General features: G+C 45.1%; 1 protein-coding gene across 1 annotated transcript in view; it reads left to right on the forward strand.

Moving 5' to 3' along the window:
• Positions 1-15,014, forward strand: part of abcb8 (ATP-binding cassette, sub-family B (MDR/TAP), member 8) — a 55,114-nt gene that overhangs the window by 4,883 nt on the left and 35,217 nt on the right. Inside the window, 4 exon segments of the mRNA XM_052022796.1 lie at positions 4,223-4,378; positions 7,614-7,708; positions 9,761-9,773; positions 9,775-9,854. Of these exon segments, the coding sequence (XP_051878756.1) occupies positions 4,223-4,378; positions 7,614-7,708; positions 9,761-9,773; positions 9,775-9,854 (344 nt within the window).

Raw genomic sequence — 15,014 nt, forward strand, 5'->3', positions numbered from 1 at the left:
CTTGGATCTTAGACTCTCCTACTGATGGAAACATCCTCTCCACGTCCACTCTATCCAGGCCTTTTAGCATCTGGTGGGCTTCAGTGAGATTCCCCCATCACCCTTCTGAACTCCATCGAGTACAAGGCGAGAGACATCAAATGCTTCTCATATGTTAAGCCTTTCATTCCTGGGATCATTCTTGTGAATGTACTCCCACAGTATCTTTGGATAGGATTTAGATCCAGTGAGGATGAAGCAATATATTTCCAAGTCAGGATGGCGAGTGACTTGCAGGCAAACCATGTCTTTCTATGTGCCTGCTGCTGTTGTGCTATATATATGGAAGTGCTATTGGAGTAAATGCAGTACTCAGGCAGAACAAAAGGTCATGGAGGTCTTGCCATCACCACTATAAGGCTCAAAGATTAGGGGTAGAAATGTTAAGTTTGCCTACTAAATCCAAAAGGTTTTATCAGCTCTACCTGTTTTCAGTATTTGTTCTTGGTTGATGGGCAAGGCATCCCTAACTGTCCTCAAGAACATGGTAGTGAGCAGCTTTGTCAGTCGTAGTTGGGTGGTGAAGCTGCTCCCACAGTGATGCTGGGTAAGACTATGAGAAATAGAAGCAGAAATAGGACTTAGAGCCTACTCGATTGACCAATATCGTAGGCGATCCACTTTCCCTCCTGATCCTAAATCTATCCATTTTCCTTATTGTTCAAAAACGCATCAGTCTCGGCCTTGATCACAATGACTGACCATCCATAGCCCCTGGGGTAGGATTGGGCATATATCGACATGGCAGGGTGGTGTACACACTGCAAGGGAAGGTCTTCTGATAGTATTGAAACTATTATCATTTTTATTTTGGGGCCTATGACAATAAGAGCAGTTAACGGCAGGCTGATCTTAATTTCTCTGAAACATTTTCAGATTGAAGACTCTGGGAGGAAAGAAGAGACAGTAATTTAAAGTGGTCAGTTTCATGTGAGACAGGACATGAGCAGACCTTTCAGCCTATGTGATCAGACCAAACAATGCTAGTTCCCTGGAACTCTACTTACTTCATTTCTCTCTAGTCTATGTTGTCTTTTCCCAAGGGGAGGGCATAGGTTTAAAGTGAGGGGGTAAATTGGTTTATTATTGTCATGTACTGAGTTACAGTGAAGATACAGGAGTGAAGATATGAAGGAGGGAAGAAGAGGAAAGATCTAGCAGGGTCCTGAGGGGCAACTTTTTCTCATAGAGGGTGGTGGTATGTGGAATGAGCTGCCACAGTGATAGAGAAGGGTACAATTTGCAGCGTTTGAAGGCACTTGGACAGTTACATGGATAGGAAAGGTTTAGAAGGATAGGAGCCAAACGCAGGCAAGTGAAACTATCTCAGTAGGCAACTTGGTCGGCATGGACGAGATGGGCTGAAGGGTCTGTTTCCGTGCTGTATAGCTCTGACTCTTCAAAGTGTTTAATTGCTTAGTGCAAAACAAAACTTGAAATGTTGAGGATTAATTGTTCATTAATTGGGTACAGCAGTGCAGTGTTTCTGGACCTTGAGCATTGGCCCAAAGGTGGTGAATTCATATCCTAGCCGGATGTGTTGTGAAACTTAAAGCTGGAAATCCCGGAAATCGCATAGAAAAAATGTGAGATTGTCAGAAATCTCACCTGGGTCACTGGGTGTCCTTCAGGAAGGGGAATCTGTTGTCCCTGCCCACTCTCCTTGCCCTTAGACATGGTTGCTTGCATCTTGCCAGTATGAACAAATTAATTTCTTGGATCCAGAGTGACACCATATTTCTCCACATTGGTATACATTTACTAATCACTTTGTTTATCTATGTTCATTTAGAACTTCCTGGTTCTGACCATACAACTTAGTCGCTCTCATCTTGTGGTGTTATTATGCATGTAAAATGGAACTGAGATGTGTTAAACAGATCTATGATTAAAAAATATAAGTATATTAAGTAAATGGTGAGTGACTGCAGAGCCCTGAGATGCAGAGGGATCTGAATGTCCTGGTACATAAATTACAAAATGGATGTATACAGGTACAGCAATTAATGAGGAAAGTTAACAGAATGTTATTGTTTGTTGCTAGGGAAATTGAATACAAAAGTGGAGAGATTATGCTTCAGTCATATAGGGCATTGGTGAAACCACATCTAGAAGACCACACCTGAATGTTGTTGAGTGTTGGTCTCCTCGTTTAAGGAAGGATGTTAATGCTTTGGAAGCGTTCAGAGGTTTGCTAGATTGATACCTGGGATGGGAAGGTAAATTGGTTTATTATTGTCACGTGTACCAAGGTACAGTGAAAAACTTTGCTTCGCATGCCCTCCATACAGATCACTTCATTATAACAGTGCATCGAGATAGTACGAGGGAAAACAATAACAGAATGCAGAATTAAGCGATACATTGATAGAGAAAGTGCAGTGCAGGCAGACAGTTAGGTGCAGGACCATGACGAGAGAGACTGTGAGGTCAAGAATCCATCTTATCGTTCAAGGGGACCATTCAACAGTCTTATAACAGCAGGATAGAAGCTGTCCTTGAGCCTGGTGGGACGTGCTTTCAGGCTTTTGTATCTTCTGCCCAATGGGTCATACATCCTGTTAAGATCTTGAGAGGTCTTAACAGGATGTATGTGGAGAGAATGTTTCCTCTTGGAGGAGGATCCAGAATGGGAGGTCACTGCTTAAAAATGAGGGGTCACTTATTTAAGACAAAAATGAGGCAATATTTTTTTCTCTGAGGGTCATGAGGTTTTGGAATATTCTTCCTCAAAGGGTGATGGAAACAGAGTCTTTGTGTGTTCTTGAGGTAGATAGGTACTTCATAAGCAAGGGTGTGAAAGGTTACAGGTAACAATCCGATCATTCATGGAGACACAAGAGACTGCAAATACTGGAATCTGGAGCAACAAACAATCTGCTGGAGGAACTCAGCGGGTCGAGCAGCATCTGTGGGAAGAAAGGAATTGTCGATGTTTTGGGTCAAAAGCCTGCATCATTCATTCATTCATTGCCAGCGTAGATCTGAGGGGCCGAGTGGCCTACTCCTGCTTCAACATTTGTTCGTAAAGTTTAAAACCCTCCTCTTCCTTGCTCTATATTCTGAATTCTTCTTGATCAAGGGGTTGGTAGTTTTGGTGGATATTATTGACTTGCTTTTGTGTACACAAAGCTTGCAGATGACAGACCTCATATTGTACTAAACAGTGAGGTGGGTAATAGACTTCAGAAAGACAGTCTGTTGAAATGAGCAGATGTGGCAGATGAATTTTAGCATGGAAATGTGTGAGGAGATGTGAATGGGGAGAAATACTATATACTATGTGGTGTAAGAACACATTAAAGTTGGCAGGACAAGCTGAGAAGGTTGTTGAAAAGCCGTACTCAAACTGTGGTGTTAGAAAGAAGGCATAGAATACTAAAAACTAATTATCTTAAACCTTAATAAATCATAGTTCTGGACACAGATGTTTTGCAAGTGTTGTGATGGGAAAGTCCAATTCTCCACACTGCACCTTGGGAAGGACACCTTTGCGAGGGCAGACAGGACACTCAATGAAATGGCTCAAGTATGAGGGGCTTAACTTATGTGGAGAGACTGGAAAAGCTGTGGTTGTTGTTAGAGCAGAGTTGGGTAAGAGGAGATTTAATAGAAGTTCAAAATTGTGATGAGTTTGGACTGGTTTATTATTGTCACATGTACCGAGATACAGTGAAAAGCTTTTGTTTGTGTGCCGTCCTGACAGATTGTGCTGTACGTAATTACATCAAGGTAGTAAAAAGAACAGAATGCAGAATGTCGTGTTGTAGTAACAGAGAAACTGCAGTTTTGTCAGTTATTTAAAAACTACTTCCACAGCCAAGAGCAACTGGGAACAGGGAACGCAGATTTAAGAGAATTAAAAAAAGGCAGGTGAGAGATGAGGAAAATTGCCTTTAAGCAAGGAGGTGTTATGACCAAGAACGTGCTGCTTGACAGGACGGTTAACAAATTCCATAACAACCTTCTAAAGGTAGTTGGATAAGTACTTGAAGAAAAAAAAATTGCAAAACTGTGGAGAAGTAACAAGGAATCAGGGCTAATTCCATCATTTCATCAGGACAGGTACGATGGACAAAATGATATCCTTTTGTGGTTTATAATTCTGATCCTCTGGTTCCTCTCTCTGACCATCCGTACTCTGATTCCTAGCTGATGCATCCATTTCTTCTCCCTTTCCCAGTTTGCCTGCGGTACAGCATACCTGAATTCTCAGATCCCACTTTTGCTGGGGGACCTGATGAATGCTATCGTCCAGTGCCTGCAGACCAATCCTGCCTGCTACTTAAGGAACATGAAGGTGCCAAGTGCAAAGTTACTGGGGATCTACGTTATACAGGTAAGATCCTGTGGGATAAAGTGGAGTTAGTGTGTTCAGTGTACAATCGTTGGTGAGGATATGCCCTCATCGCCAGATGGCACAATGGACCAGCAGGCCATATCCGGATAGCAGGTGATGGTAAGGAAGTGGAGGGTGCTGGAGCAGCCCACATAAAAAACACCTTTGTGCGGTGTGGAATGTTACAGAGGGCATTTTCAAGGGATGGCTCAAGTTGTGTGGGTCCTTTTTTTGATAGGAGTTTTGGGAATTTGGTCTGGTAAGCAATTCTGGCCAAGTGAATTATCCTCTTGACACCCACAATGACGGGGCTACCAGCTGCTTCGTCTACGTGCCTCGGTGTCATATGGCTAGCTCCTTCAACATCCAGTTTCTCCCCAGGTCCAGCTGCTCTGACAACCAGAGTACCTTTATTCCCAGCCAGGGGAGCCACTGTGACTAGTGGCAAGCGTGTCCCAGATTCTAAAAAGGAACAAGTAAAAGACAGGCAACTCCCTCAGAGAAGCACAGTAAACACTTGTTGATGGGAGCTACATGTCATCCTGAAGGAGTGTCCTTGGAGGAAATATGTCACCATTACACACCAGCTGGGAGGATCTCAACATGCAGGCATCTCTGCAGGGACCTCGAGCAGAGAGTTACAGATGCACACCAGTGATTGTTCACTATCCTCAACTGAGAGAGGGAGAACTGTGGCAGACACCCAATGTTTCCTCTTGTGCAACAGAAATTGACAAACTTCTTCTGGACCTTGACAGCAAAAGCAGGGTTTGGGACCGAAGTGGCCAAGCATGGAGGTCACAGTTGGCTTATGACCAATATTTAGACCCCGTAGGAAAGCACTTGGAGCAGTCCTAACTAAGTGGTGACTTCTACTTCCAATTCCTGCTAGTTTGCTGGCCAGGCTTCCTTGGTGGGGCTCAGATGGAGGAGGTGTGTGATGCTCCATACATCCTTCTCTGGCAAGGAGTCCACCCAGAATTGTCCTACTGGAAGTCCGGAATATTTCTCCCAATTGATCCATGTGGAGGATATGGAAGAAAAGACTGGCTGGAACTTGTATGTCCTCCACAGGGCAACAGGATTTGTGACTGAGAGAAGCACATCATTGGCACAAGCCGAGAGGACATCCTCCCATGTTGTGTCTCCAAGAGACAAAACCACACTCCGGTCCTCCTCACCGAGGGTGCCCAACCCAGTGGGACAGGACCTGAAGGGTTAAGGGGGTCATTATATTTTTGGGAGATTCTTATAAAATAAGATAAGGTATTAGTCACATGTACATCGAAACACACAGTGAAATTCATCTTTTGTGTAAAGTGTTCTGGGGGCAGCCCACAAGTGTCGCCATGCTTCCAGCGCCAACATAGCATGCCTACGACTTCCTAACCTGTATGGCTTTGGAATGTGGGAGGAAACCGGAGCACCCGGAGGAAACCCACGCAGAGACTAATAATTACAGGCAGCAGCCGGAATTGAACCTGGGTCGCTGGTGCTGTAATAGCGTTACACTAACCGCTACACTCTTTCTTTCTTGTGCCCTCATCCTGCAAAATAGAGATCCCTCCTCCAGGACTTGCAGCCACGGTGGTCATAAGGAGGGGATTGGGGACCAGTGCCAGGAACCCCAGACATTCCTCAGAGTCCTGGGGAACACATCTCAAGATTTTGCTTTTCTCCACACCCTCTTTCCATTCATATAGTCCATGCCCTCTTTGCCAGCATCTCACTCCACCTCTGCACCCACTGTTTGTGGTGCAGGGTTGAGGGAACAGGCAATAGGACCACCCTGGGCCATGAAATTTTGGCCGAGAGGTTGGGAGAGTTCTTCTGAAAGTGCCCCAGCTCCTTGCAGCTGTGTGGTGTGACGTGCTGCTCTTTGGGAGATAAAATGTAAGGGTAAAGTGTACAGTCAATGTCAGGACCCTTGGGAGCATTGATGTGCAGGGGGATCTTGGGATGCAAGTCTTTAGGGTAGATAGGATGGTTAAAAAAGGCAAACTGCATGCTTGCCTTCATTGGTCAGTGTGTTGAGTATAAAAGTTTACAAGTCATGTTGCAGCTGTATAAAACCTTAGTTAGGCCACATTTGGAGTATTGTGTGCAGTTCTGGTTGCCCCATTACAGGAAGGATGTGGAGGCTTTGGAAAGGGTTCAGGAGAGGTTCATCAGAATTTTGCCTGGATTAGAGGATATTACTGTAAAAGGTTGGAGAAACTTGGATTGTTTTCTCTGGAGTGAAGGAGGCTGAGAGGAGACCTGATACAAGCTTATAAAATTATTATAGGGTAGATAGAGTCTTTTTCCCAGGGTGGAAATGTCAACCAGAAGGCACAGGTTTAAAGTGAGAGGGGAAAGTTTAAAGAAGATTGACGTGGCAAGTTTTTTTACATACAGAATGGTAGGTGCCTGGAACGGGCTGCCAGGGTCGATGGTGGAAGTAGATATGACAGCAACGTTTAAGAGGAGCGTTTGATGGCGCTGGGCCTGTGCTCAATGGAGTTCAGAAGGATGAGGGGGGAATCTCATTGAATCAGAATAAAGGATGTCCCTTTAAAACTAGAGTTGAGGAGGAATTTCTTCCCCCAGAGAGTGATGAACCTGTGGAACTTGTTGCTACAGAGGGCTGTGAAGGCCAAGTCATTGGATGTATCTAAGGCAGAGATTGATAGGTTCTTGTTTGGTAAAGAGGTTAAAGGGTATTGGGAAAAGGTGGGTGAATGCATTTGGTTTAAAAGATATATCAGCCATGATTGAATGGGGGAGCAGACTCAATGGGCCAAATGGCTTAATTCTGCTCCTATATCTTAGTCTTAAGAGGCATTTAGACAAGGACATGAACTGGCAGGGAATGGAGAGATATGGACCACAGGCTCGGACATGGTGTACTGTTCTATGTCGTGCCTTCAGTGGGTGTTTACACTGACCACCAAAAGCTCTCTGGCTGTGACTAACCTGAGAGCAGAAAATGTGATTGTACTCAAAAGTCAGGCCTTTGTACACAGTTGAAGCCTGAGGATGATTGCCTTAATGCTGGTGACTTTCATACAGCACCAAAACACCATTTACCGGCACTGTTGGTCCACAGCCTTGTGTGCCCTGGCAATTCAGGTGCTCTGATGCCTGAATAATTTCTCCCCTTATGGAGTCTAAAATTCATTAAGATAACAGCAATTTCCTACACTTGCTCCAGATCAATCACTGACCTTGTTTTTCTTTGACCTCCCATTACCAGGGAATTCTGAGCTGCTTTTATATCGCTCTCTTGTCCAGGGTTGGGGAGCGAGTCGCTGCTGCGATGAGGAAGGAGTTATTTGCAACTCTAATCAGGTGAGAAATTTTTTAGGGTGTTCAAACATTTCTCAATGTCGTTTGATCTTGGCTCAAGATTTGTAATGTGAAAGTATAACAAGTTTACTAGCACATTCCTTAATGATGGAGGAACTCTGACTACCTGTCGGCCAAAATCTAGGAGCTATTGTCAATAATTCCTTGTTCCTCCACAACATGTCTTGCTTCTTTCTTCTCCAAGTAATCTGCAGGTATCAATGAACTGGCAAGAAGTTCAACTGTTAATGTAGAATTCAGACTGTAAAATCACTTTAAAAGCACAAGATTTGTGCGTGGAAAGTTCACTGAGGAGCTGGTAGATATTCTAGCCTAGGAATTGCTGCATATGACCATCTAACATTGAAACAGTACTGTGGGTCACCCTAACAATGTTTGTCACCGTATAGTAAAAAGCAAGAGCTTCACATGGGAAATTCACAGGATTAGCTCCAGCTCCTCTGTTTTGTTACATACTCCATGTGCATTGCTCTACAGACATCGTAACCCAGTTTTAATAGGGTTTCTCCTCACTTTATCATTAACCATCTTTTTAGATTCCTGTTTGTAACTCTGTTTATTCCCTTACTATCACTGTACTCCCTCACTTGATTCTTTCTGTGCTCTCTTTTCCTGTTTTTACATTTAGCAGCTTGCAGATCCCACACCTCACCCCATTTTACTAGTTTAAAGCCTTTGCCACCTCTTTATTCGTGATTTTTATTAATGACTTGGATGAGGGGGTAGAAGGGTGGGTTGGCAAGTTTGCAGATAACGCAAAGGTCGGTGGTGTTGTGGATAGTGTGGAGGGCTGTCGAAGATTGCAGAGGGATATTGATAGGATGCAGAGCTGGGCTGACAAGTGGCAGATGGAGTTCAATCCAGAGAAGTGTGAAATGGTACACTTTGGAAGGACAAACTCCAAGGCAGAGTACAAAGTTAATGGCAGGATTCTGGGTAGTGTGGAGGAGCAGAGGGATCTGGGGGTTCATATCCAAGGATCCCTGAAAGTTGCCTCACAGGTGGACAGGGTAGTTAAGAAAGCGTATGGGATGTTAGCTTTCTTTAAATCGTGGGATCGAGTTTAGGAGCCGCGAGGTAATGATGCAGCTCTACAAAACTCTGGTTAGACCACACTTAGAGTACTGTGTCCAGTTCTGGTCGCCTCATTATAGGAAGGATGTGGAAGTGTTGGAAAGGGTGCAGAGGAGATTTACCAGGATGCTGCCTGGTTTAGAGAGTATGCATTATGAGGAGAGACTAAGGGAGCTAGGGCTTTACTCTTTGGAGAGAAGGAAGTTGAGGGGAGACGTGATGGAGGTGTACAAAATATTAAGAGGAATAGATAGAGTGGACAGCCAGCGCCTCTTTTCCCAGGGCACCAATGCTCAATACAAGAGGGCATGGCTTTAAAGTAATGGGTGGGAAGTTCAAGGGAGACATCAGAGGGAGGTTTTTTACCCAGAGAGTGGTTGGGGCATGGAATTGTGCTGCCTGGGGCAGTGGTGGAGGCTGGTACATTGGTCAAGTTCAAGAGATTGCTAGATAAGCATATGGAGGAATTTAAAATAGAAGGATATGTGGGAGGAAGGGGTTAGATAGTCTTAGGTGAAGTTTAAAGGTCGGCACAACATGGTGAGCCGAAGGGCCTTGTATTGTGCTGTACTGTTCTATGTTCTATGATTATTTACGTTTCCACCAGTTCCCATCCCAGTTGAGGTGATGCCTATGCCGTCAGTGCAGCTCCTTCCTGCCCTAGGATAGGAACCATTTTCGCATGAGGATTAGCTCATTGGCCTGAAACATTACTATGATTCAATCTGCACAGTTTGCCGTTGCGCTGACCAGCTGAGTATTTGCAAGATTTCTAATTTTATGTTATAATAGGGTATGATAAGCATTGCTTTGTCTGAGGGATTAGGAGTAATCCACATAGACCTACCACTTCACACTCCCAGGTTCAGCGCTGCCTGTGAGTATCTAAGCTTTAATGAACAGGTATATTTGATGGATTCCATCCATCTGAGCTCTGTTTCTTTCTCTACTTGGTGTCAGGCAGGACGTGGCCTTTTTACGTATGCCACCGGACAGGCCAGCTAGTGAGTCGCCTAACCAGTGATATCCAGGAGTTTAAGTCCTCCTTCAAGTGGTGGTTTCTCAGGTGAGCTTACTGGATCTGGGCGGGGATTTATCAACGCTGTGAATCACAAAGATCTGAGTTCACTTCCTTCCTCATCGCATAATGAATATATATCTTTCTGTTCTTTATTCGTGGTTGATTCTTACTTTGACTTCAGAAGATTGAACCCCAGTCTGGAGATAAACCTATTAATTGAGGCAGGTTCTTCCAATTCAGTACCAAGCAAGTGCTACCTTGTCACCGGGGCAATACCAAGGTAATGCTGCAACTGTCAGTGGGGCACTTCTGAGGGAACACATTTTTGTCCAAGTGGTAGGACTGAAGGAGCGCTGGACCAAGGAAGGGCATTAGTAAAGGAATGCAGCAAGTTGGAGGGGCATCTTCCAGAGGTAGACCTGAAACCTAGGTCCTCCTGCCTTCTTAGATGGATGTAAAAGATCCCAAGACAATATGTTGAGGAAAGACAGGGAAATCTCCTGATGTCTGATTCCTGACAATATGTATCCTAAACAAGCAGCAGAAAGCACAGATCAGCTGGTCATTTGTCATGTGCATGTTGTTGTGAGTTTCACCTTGCAAGAGGCTAGAGAGCCCACATTTCAGGTTGTTACTAGTTGATTGGTAATTAACAGCAGCAAATAAAAGGAAGGTAGGTATAAGCAGAGTGGCCTTTGTGTGAGTGGACCAGGTTTAAGTGGAGCACTTGAGACTTTAGCTCAAAAGGCTTTGGTGAGAGGAGGCGGAGGTGGAGGCCACAGTACGTCTCTGGTGAGTTTCCTTTTGTCTTTTCTTTCTCTGATTTTCCTTTAGTGCCAGGGTAGAGTAGTTAGAATGGCTCCAGGGTCAGTGCTGTGTTCCTCTTGTGGAGATGTGGGAATTCTGAGAGACATCCAGTCTCCCTGATAGCTACATCTGCATGAGATGCATCAGATGCAGCTCCTTACAGACCACGTTGGGGAAGTGTAGATGCAAGCTTTGATAAAATAAGCTAAGGTCTTTATTAGTCACATGTACATCGAAACACACAGTGAAATACATCTTTTGTGTAGCAATTTTGGGGGGCAGCCCGCAAGTGTTGCCACGCTTCTGGCACCAACATAGCATGTCTACAACTTCCTAACCCGTACGTCTTTGGAATGTGGGAGGAAACCAGAGCACCCGGAGGAAACCCACACAGACACGGGGAGAACGTACAAACTCCTTACAGACAGTGGCTGGATTTGAACCCGGGTCGCTGGTGCTGTAAAGCATTATGCTAACCACTATGCTAACGTGCATCTTCGGCTCCTACAGGAGAACGAGGAGTTCATAGCTAAGAGCTACAGGGAAGCAGTCAGTCCAAAGCTGCAGGAGGCAGGTAGCTGGGAGACTGTCAGGAGAAGGAAGGAGATAGGCAGGTAGAGCAGAGCACCTCTGTGACCGTTCCCCTGAATAACAGGTTTGGATACTGTTGGGGGGACGATCTACCTGGGGAAAGCCGCAGTGGCCTGGTCTCTGGCACTGAGCCTGGTCGTGTGGCGCAGAAGGGAAGGGGGGAGAAGAGGAGAGTGGTTGTGATAGGGGATTCCATAGTAAGGGGGGCAGACAGGAGATTCTGTGGATGTGAAAGAGATTCCTGGATGTTACGTTGCCTCCTGGGTGCCAGGGTCAGGGACATCTTGAATCAGGTCCACAGCATTTCTGAAGTGGGAGGTCGTGGTACATATTGGTACAATGACAAATCTAGGAAAAGAGAAGAGGCCTGAAGAAGGAATGTAGGGAGCTAGGTTAGGAATCTGAAACGCAGACCTCAAGGTAGTAATCTCTGGATTGCTGCCTGTGCCACGTGCCTGTGAGGGTTAAGAATAGGTTGATTTGGCAGATGAATGCGTGGCTGAGGATTTGGTGCAGAGGGCAGGGTTTCAGATTTGTGGATCATTGGGATCTCTTCCGGGGAAGGTACGACCTGTACAAAAGGGACGGGTTACACCTGAATCTGAGGGGAACCAATATTGCTGCGGGCAGATTTCCTGGAGCTGTTGGGAAGGGTTTAAACTAGTTTGGCAGGGGGATGGGAACCAGAGTGATAGGTCAGAGGTTGGTGCATTTAGTGTACAAGTAGGTACAGCATGTAGAAAGACTGTGAGGAAGGACAGGCAGTTGAAAGGGCAAAATTGCAGTCAGTTGGATGGGCTGAAGTGTGTCTAGTTTAATGCAAGAAGTATCAGGAACCAGGGTGATGAACTTAGAGCGTAGGTCAGTATGTGGAACTACGACGTGGTGGCCATTACAGAGACTTGGCTGTCACAAGGGCAGGAATGGCTGCTGGATATTCCGGGGTTCAGATGTTTCAAAAGGGACAGGGACGGAGGTAAAAGAGGTGAGGGAGTGGCTTTGCTAAAGAGCAGATAGGGAGGCAGATTTTGGAGAGGTGCAAAGATAACAGGATTGTTGTCATGGGTGACTTCAACTTTCCTAATACTGATTGGCACCTCCTTGGTGTAAAGGGGATAGATGGGGCAGAGTTTGTTAGGTGTTTCCAGGAAGAATTCCTGACACAGTATGTTGACAGGCCGATTAGAGGAGAGGCCATACTGGACCTGGTACTAGGCTCTTGGTGAGAGAGCATTTTGGAGACAGTGACCATAACTCCTTGACCTTTACCATAGCCTTGGAGAGGGATAGGAGCAGACAATATGGGAAAGTATTTAACTGGGGGAGGGGGAATTATGATGCTATTAGGCAGGAACTTGGGAGTGTAAATTAGGAACAGATGTTCTTGGGGAAATGCACAACAGAAATGTGGAGGTTGTTTAGGGAGTACATGCATGAGGTTCTGGATAGGTTTGTCCCATTGAGGCAGGGTAAGGGTGGTAGAGTGAAGGAACTGCGGTTGACAAGAGATGTAGAATATCTTGTCAAGAGGAAGAAAGAAGCTTATTTGGGGTTTAGAAAGCATGGATCAGACAGGGCTCTTGGAGAGTTACAAGGTAGCCAGGAGGGAGCTTAAGAATGGACTTGGGAGAGCTAGAAGGGAGCATGAGAAGGCCTTGGTGAGTAGAATTAAGGAAAACCCCAAAATGTTCTACATTATTGTGAAGAATAGGAGGATGACTGGAGTGAGGGTAGGACCGATCAGGGATAAAAGAGGAAACGTGCCTGGAGTCGGAAGAGGTAGGGGAGATCCTTAATGAATACTTTGCTTCAGTGTTCACCAGTGAGAGAGACCTTGACATTTGTGAGGATGCCGTACAACAGGCTGATACGCTGGGGCATGTCAACGTGAGGAAAGAGGATGTGCTGGAACTTCTGAAAAAATTAGGATAGATAAGTCACCGGGGCCGGATGGGATATATACAAGGTTATTACGGGAAGCGAGGGAAGAGATTGCTTTGGCGATGATCTCTGCATCCTCACTGGCCACAGGAGTAGTACCAGATGATTGGAGGGTGGCAAATGTTATTCCTCTGTTCAAGAAAGACAACCCTGGGACCACTCAGTCGTACTTCAGTGGTGGGCAAATTACTGGAGGATTCTTATAGACAGGATTTCTGGGCATTTGGAGAAGCGTAGGCTGATTAGGGACAGTCAGCATGGCTTTGTGAGGGGCAGGTCATGCTTCATGAGCCTGATTGAATTCTTTGAGGATGTGACAAAGCACATTGATGAAGGTAGAGCAGTGGATGTGGTGTACATTGACTTTAGTAAGGCATTTGATAAGGTTCCTCATGGAAGGCTCATTCAGAAAGTTAGGAGGCATGGGATCCAGGGAAACTTAGCTGTGTGGATTCAGAATTTGTTTGCCCATAGAAGACATAGGGTGGTTGAAGATGAAGCGTATTCTGCTTGGAGGTCGGAGACCAGTGGTGTTCCGCAGGGATCTGTACTGGGACCCCCGCTCTTTGTAATTTTTATAAATGACTTGGATGAGGATGTGGAAGGGTGGGTTAGTAACTTCGCCGATGACATGAAGGTTGGTGGTGTTGTGGATAATGTAGAAGGTTGCTGTAGGTTACAAGAGGACATTGATAGGATGCAGAGCTGGGCTGAGAAGTGGCAGATGAGTTCAACCCAGAAAAAGTGAAGTGATACACTTTGAAGATCGAATTTGAAGGCATCAGAATACAGATTAATGGTAGGACTCTAGCAGTGTGGAGGAGTAGAGGAATTCTTGGGGTGCACGTCCATAGATCCCTCAAGGTTGCTGCGCAGGTTGATAGGGTTGTTTAAGAAGGTGTGTTGGCCTTCATTAGTTGGGGTATTGAGTTCAAGAGCCACAAAGTTAATGTTGCAGCTCTATAAAACCCTGGTTAGACCACACTTGGAATATTGTGTTCAGTTCTGGTTAACTCATTATAGGAAGGATGTGGAAGCTTTAGAGAGGGTGCAGAGGAGATTTACCAGGATGCTGCCTGGATTGGAGAGCATGTCTTATGAGGATAGGTTGAGTGAGCTAGGCCTTTTCCCTTTGGAGCGAAGGAGGATGAGAGGTGACTTGATAGAAGGTGAACAAGATGATATGAGGCATAGATCGAGTGGACAGTCAGAGACTTTTTCCCAGAGCGAAACTGGCCTTACACTAGTGGCCATAATTTTAAGGTGATTGGAGGAAGGTATAAAGGGTTGTCAGAGGTAAGTTTTAACACAGTGTGGTGGGTGTGTGGAATGAACTGCCCGCAGAGGTGGTGGAGGCAGATACATTAGGGACATTTAAGAGACTCTTAGATAGCCACATGAATGATAGAACAATGGAGGACTATATGGGAGGGAAGGTTAGATAGATCTTAGAGCAGGATAAAAAGGTCGGCACAACGTCATGGGCCATAGGGCCTGTACTGTGCTGTAATGTTCTGTGTTTGACAAAGATGAATTGAGTTTGCGTTTAAGTTTGAAAATGATTTTGTTTGATCCAAAGTGGGGTCTCAAACCTTAATGAAGTAAGTTAATGAAGGTATGAGGGAAGAGTTTGCCTGTTTGGTTGGGGAAATACATAGAAAAGTTAGATGGTCTAGCATTTGAAGAAATAAATTGGTTTATTATTGTCACACGTACCAAGGTACAGTGGAAAACTTTGTTTTGCATGCCATCCATACAGGTCATTTCATCACATCAGTACGTAGAGGTAGTACAAGGGAAAACAATAACAGAATGCAGAATAAAGTGTTACAGTGACAGAGAAAGTGCAGTGCA

This window comes from Pristis pectinata, chromosome 9 (genome assembly GCF_009764475.1).
Source record: "Pristis pectinata isolate sPriPec2 chromosome 9, sPriPec2.1.pri, whole genome shotgun sequence".
Classification (NCBI taxonomy): domain Eukaryota; kingdom Metazoa; phylum Chordata; class Chondrichthyes; order Rhinopristiformes; family Pristidae; genus Pristis; species Pristis pectinata.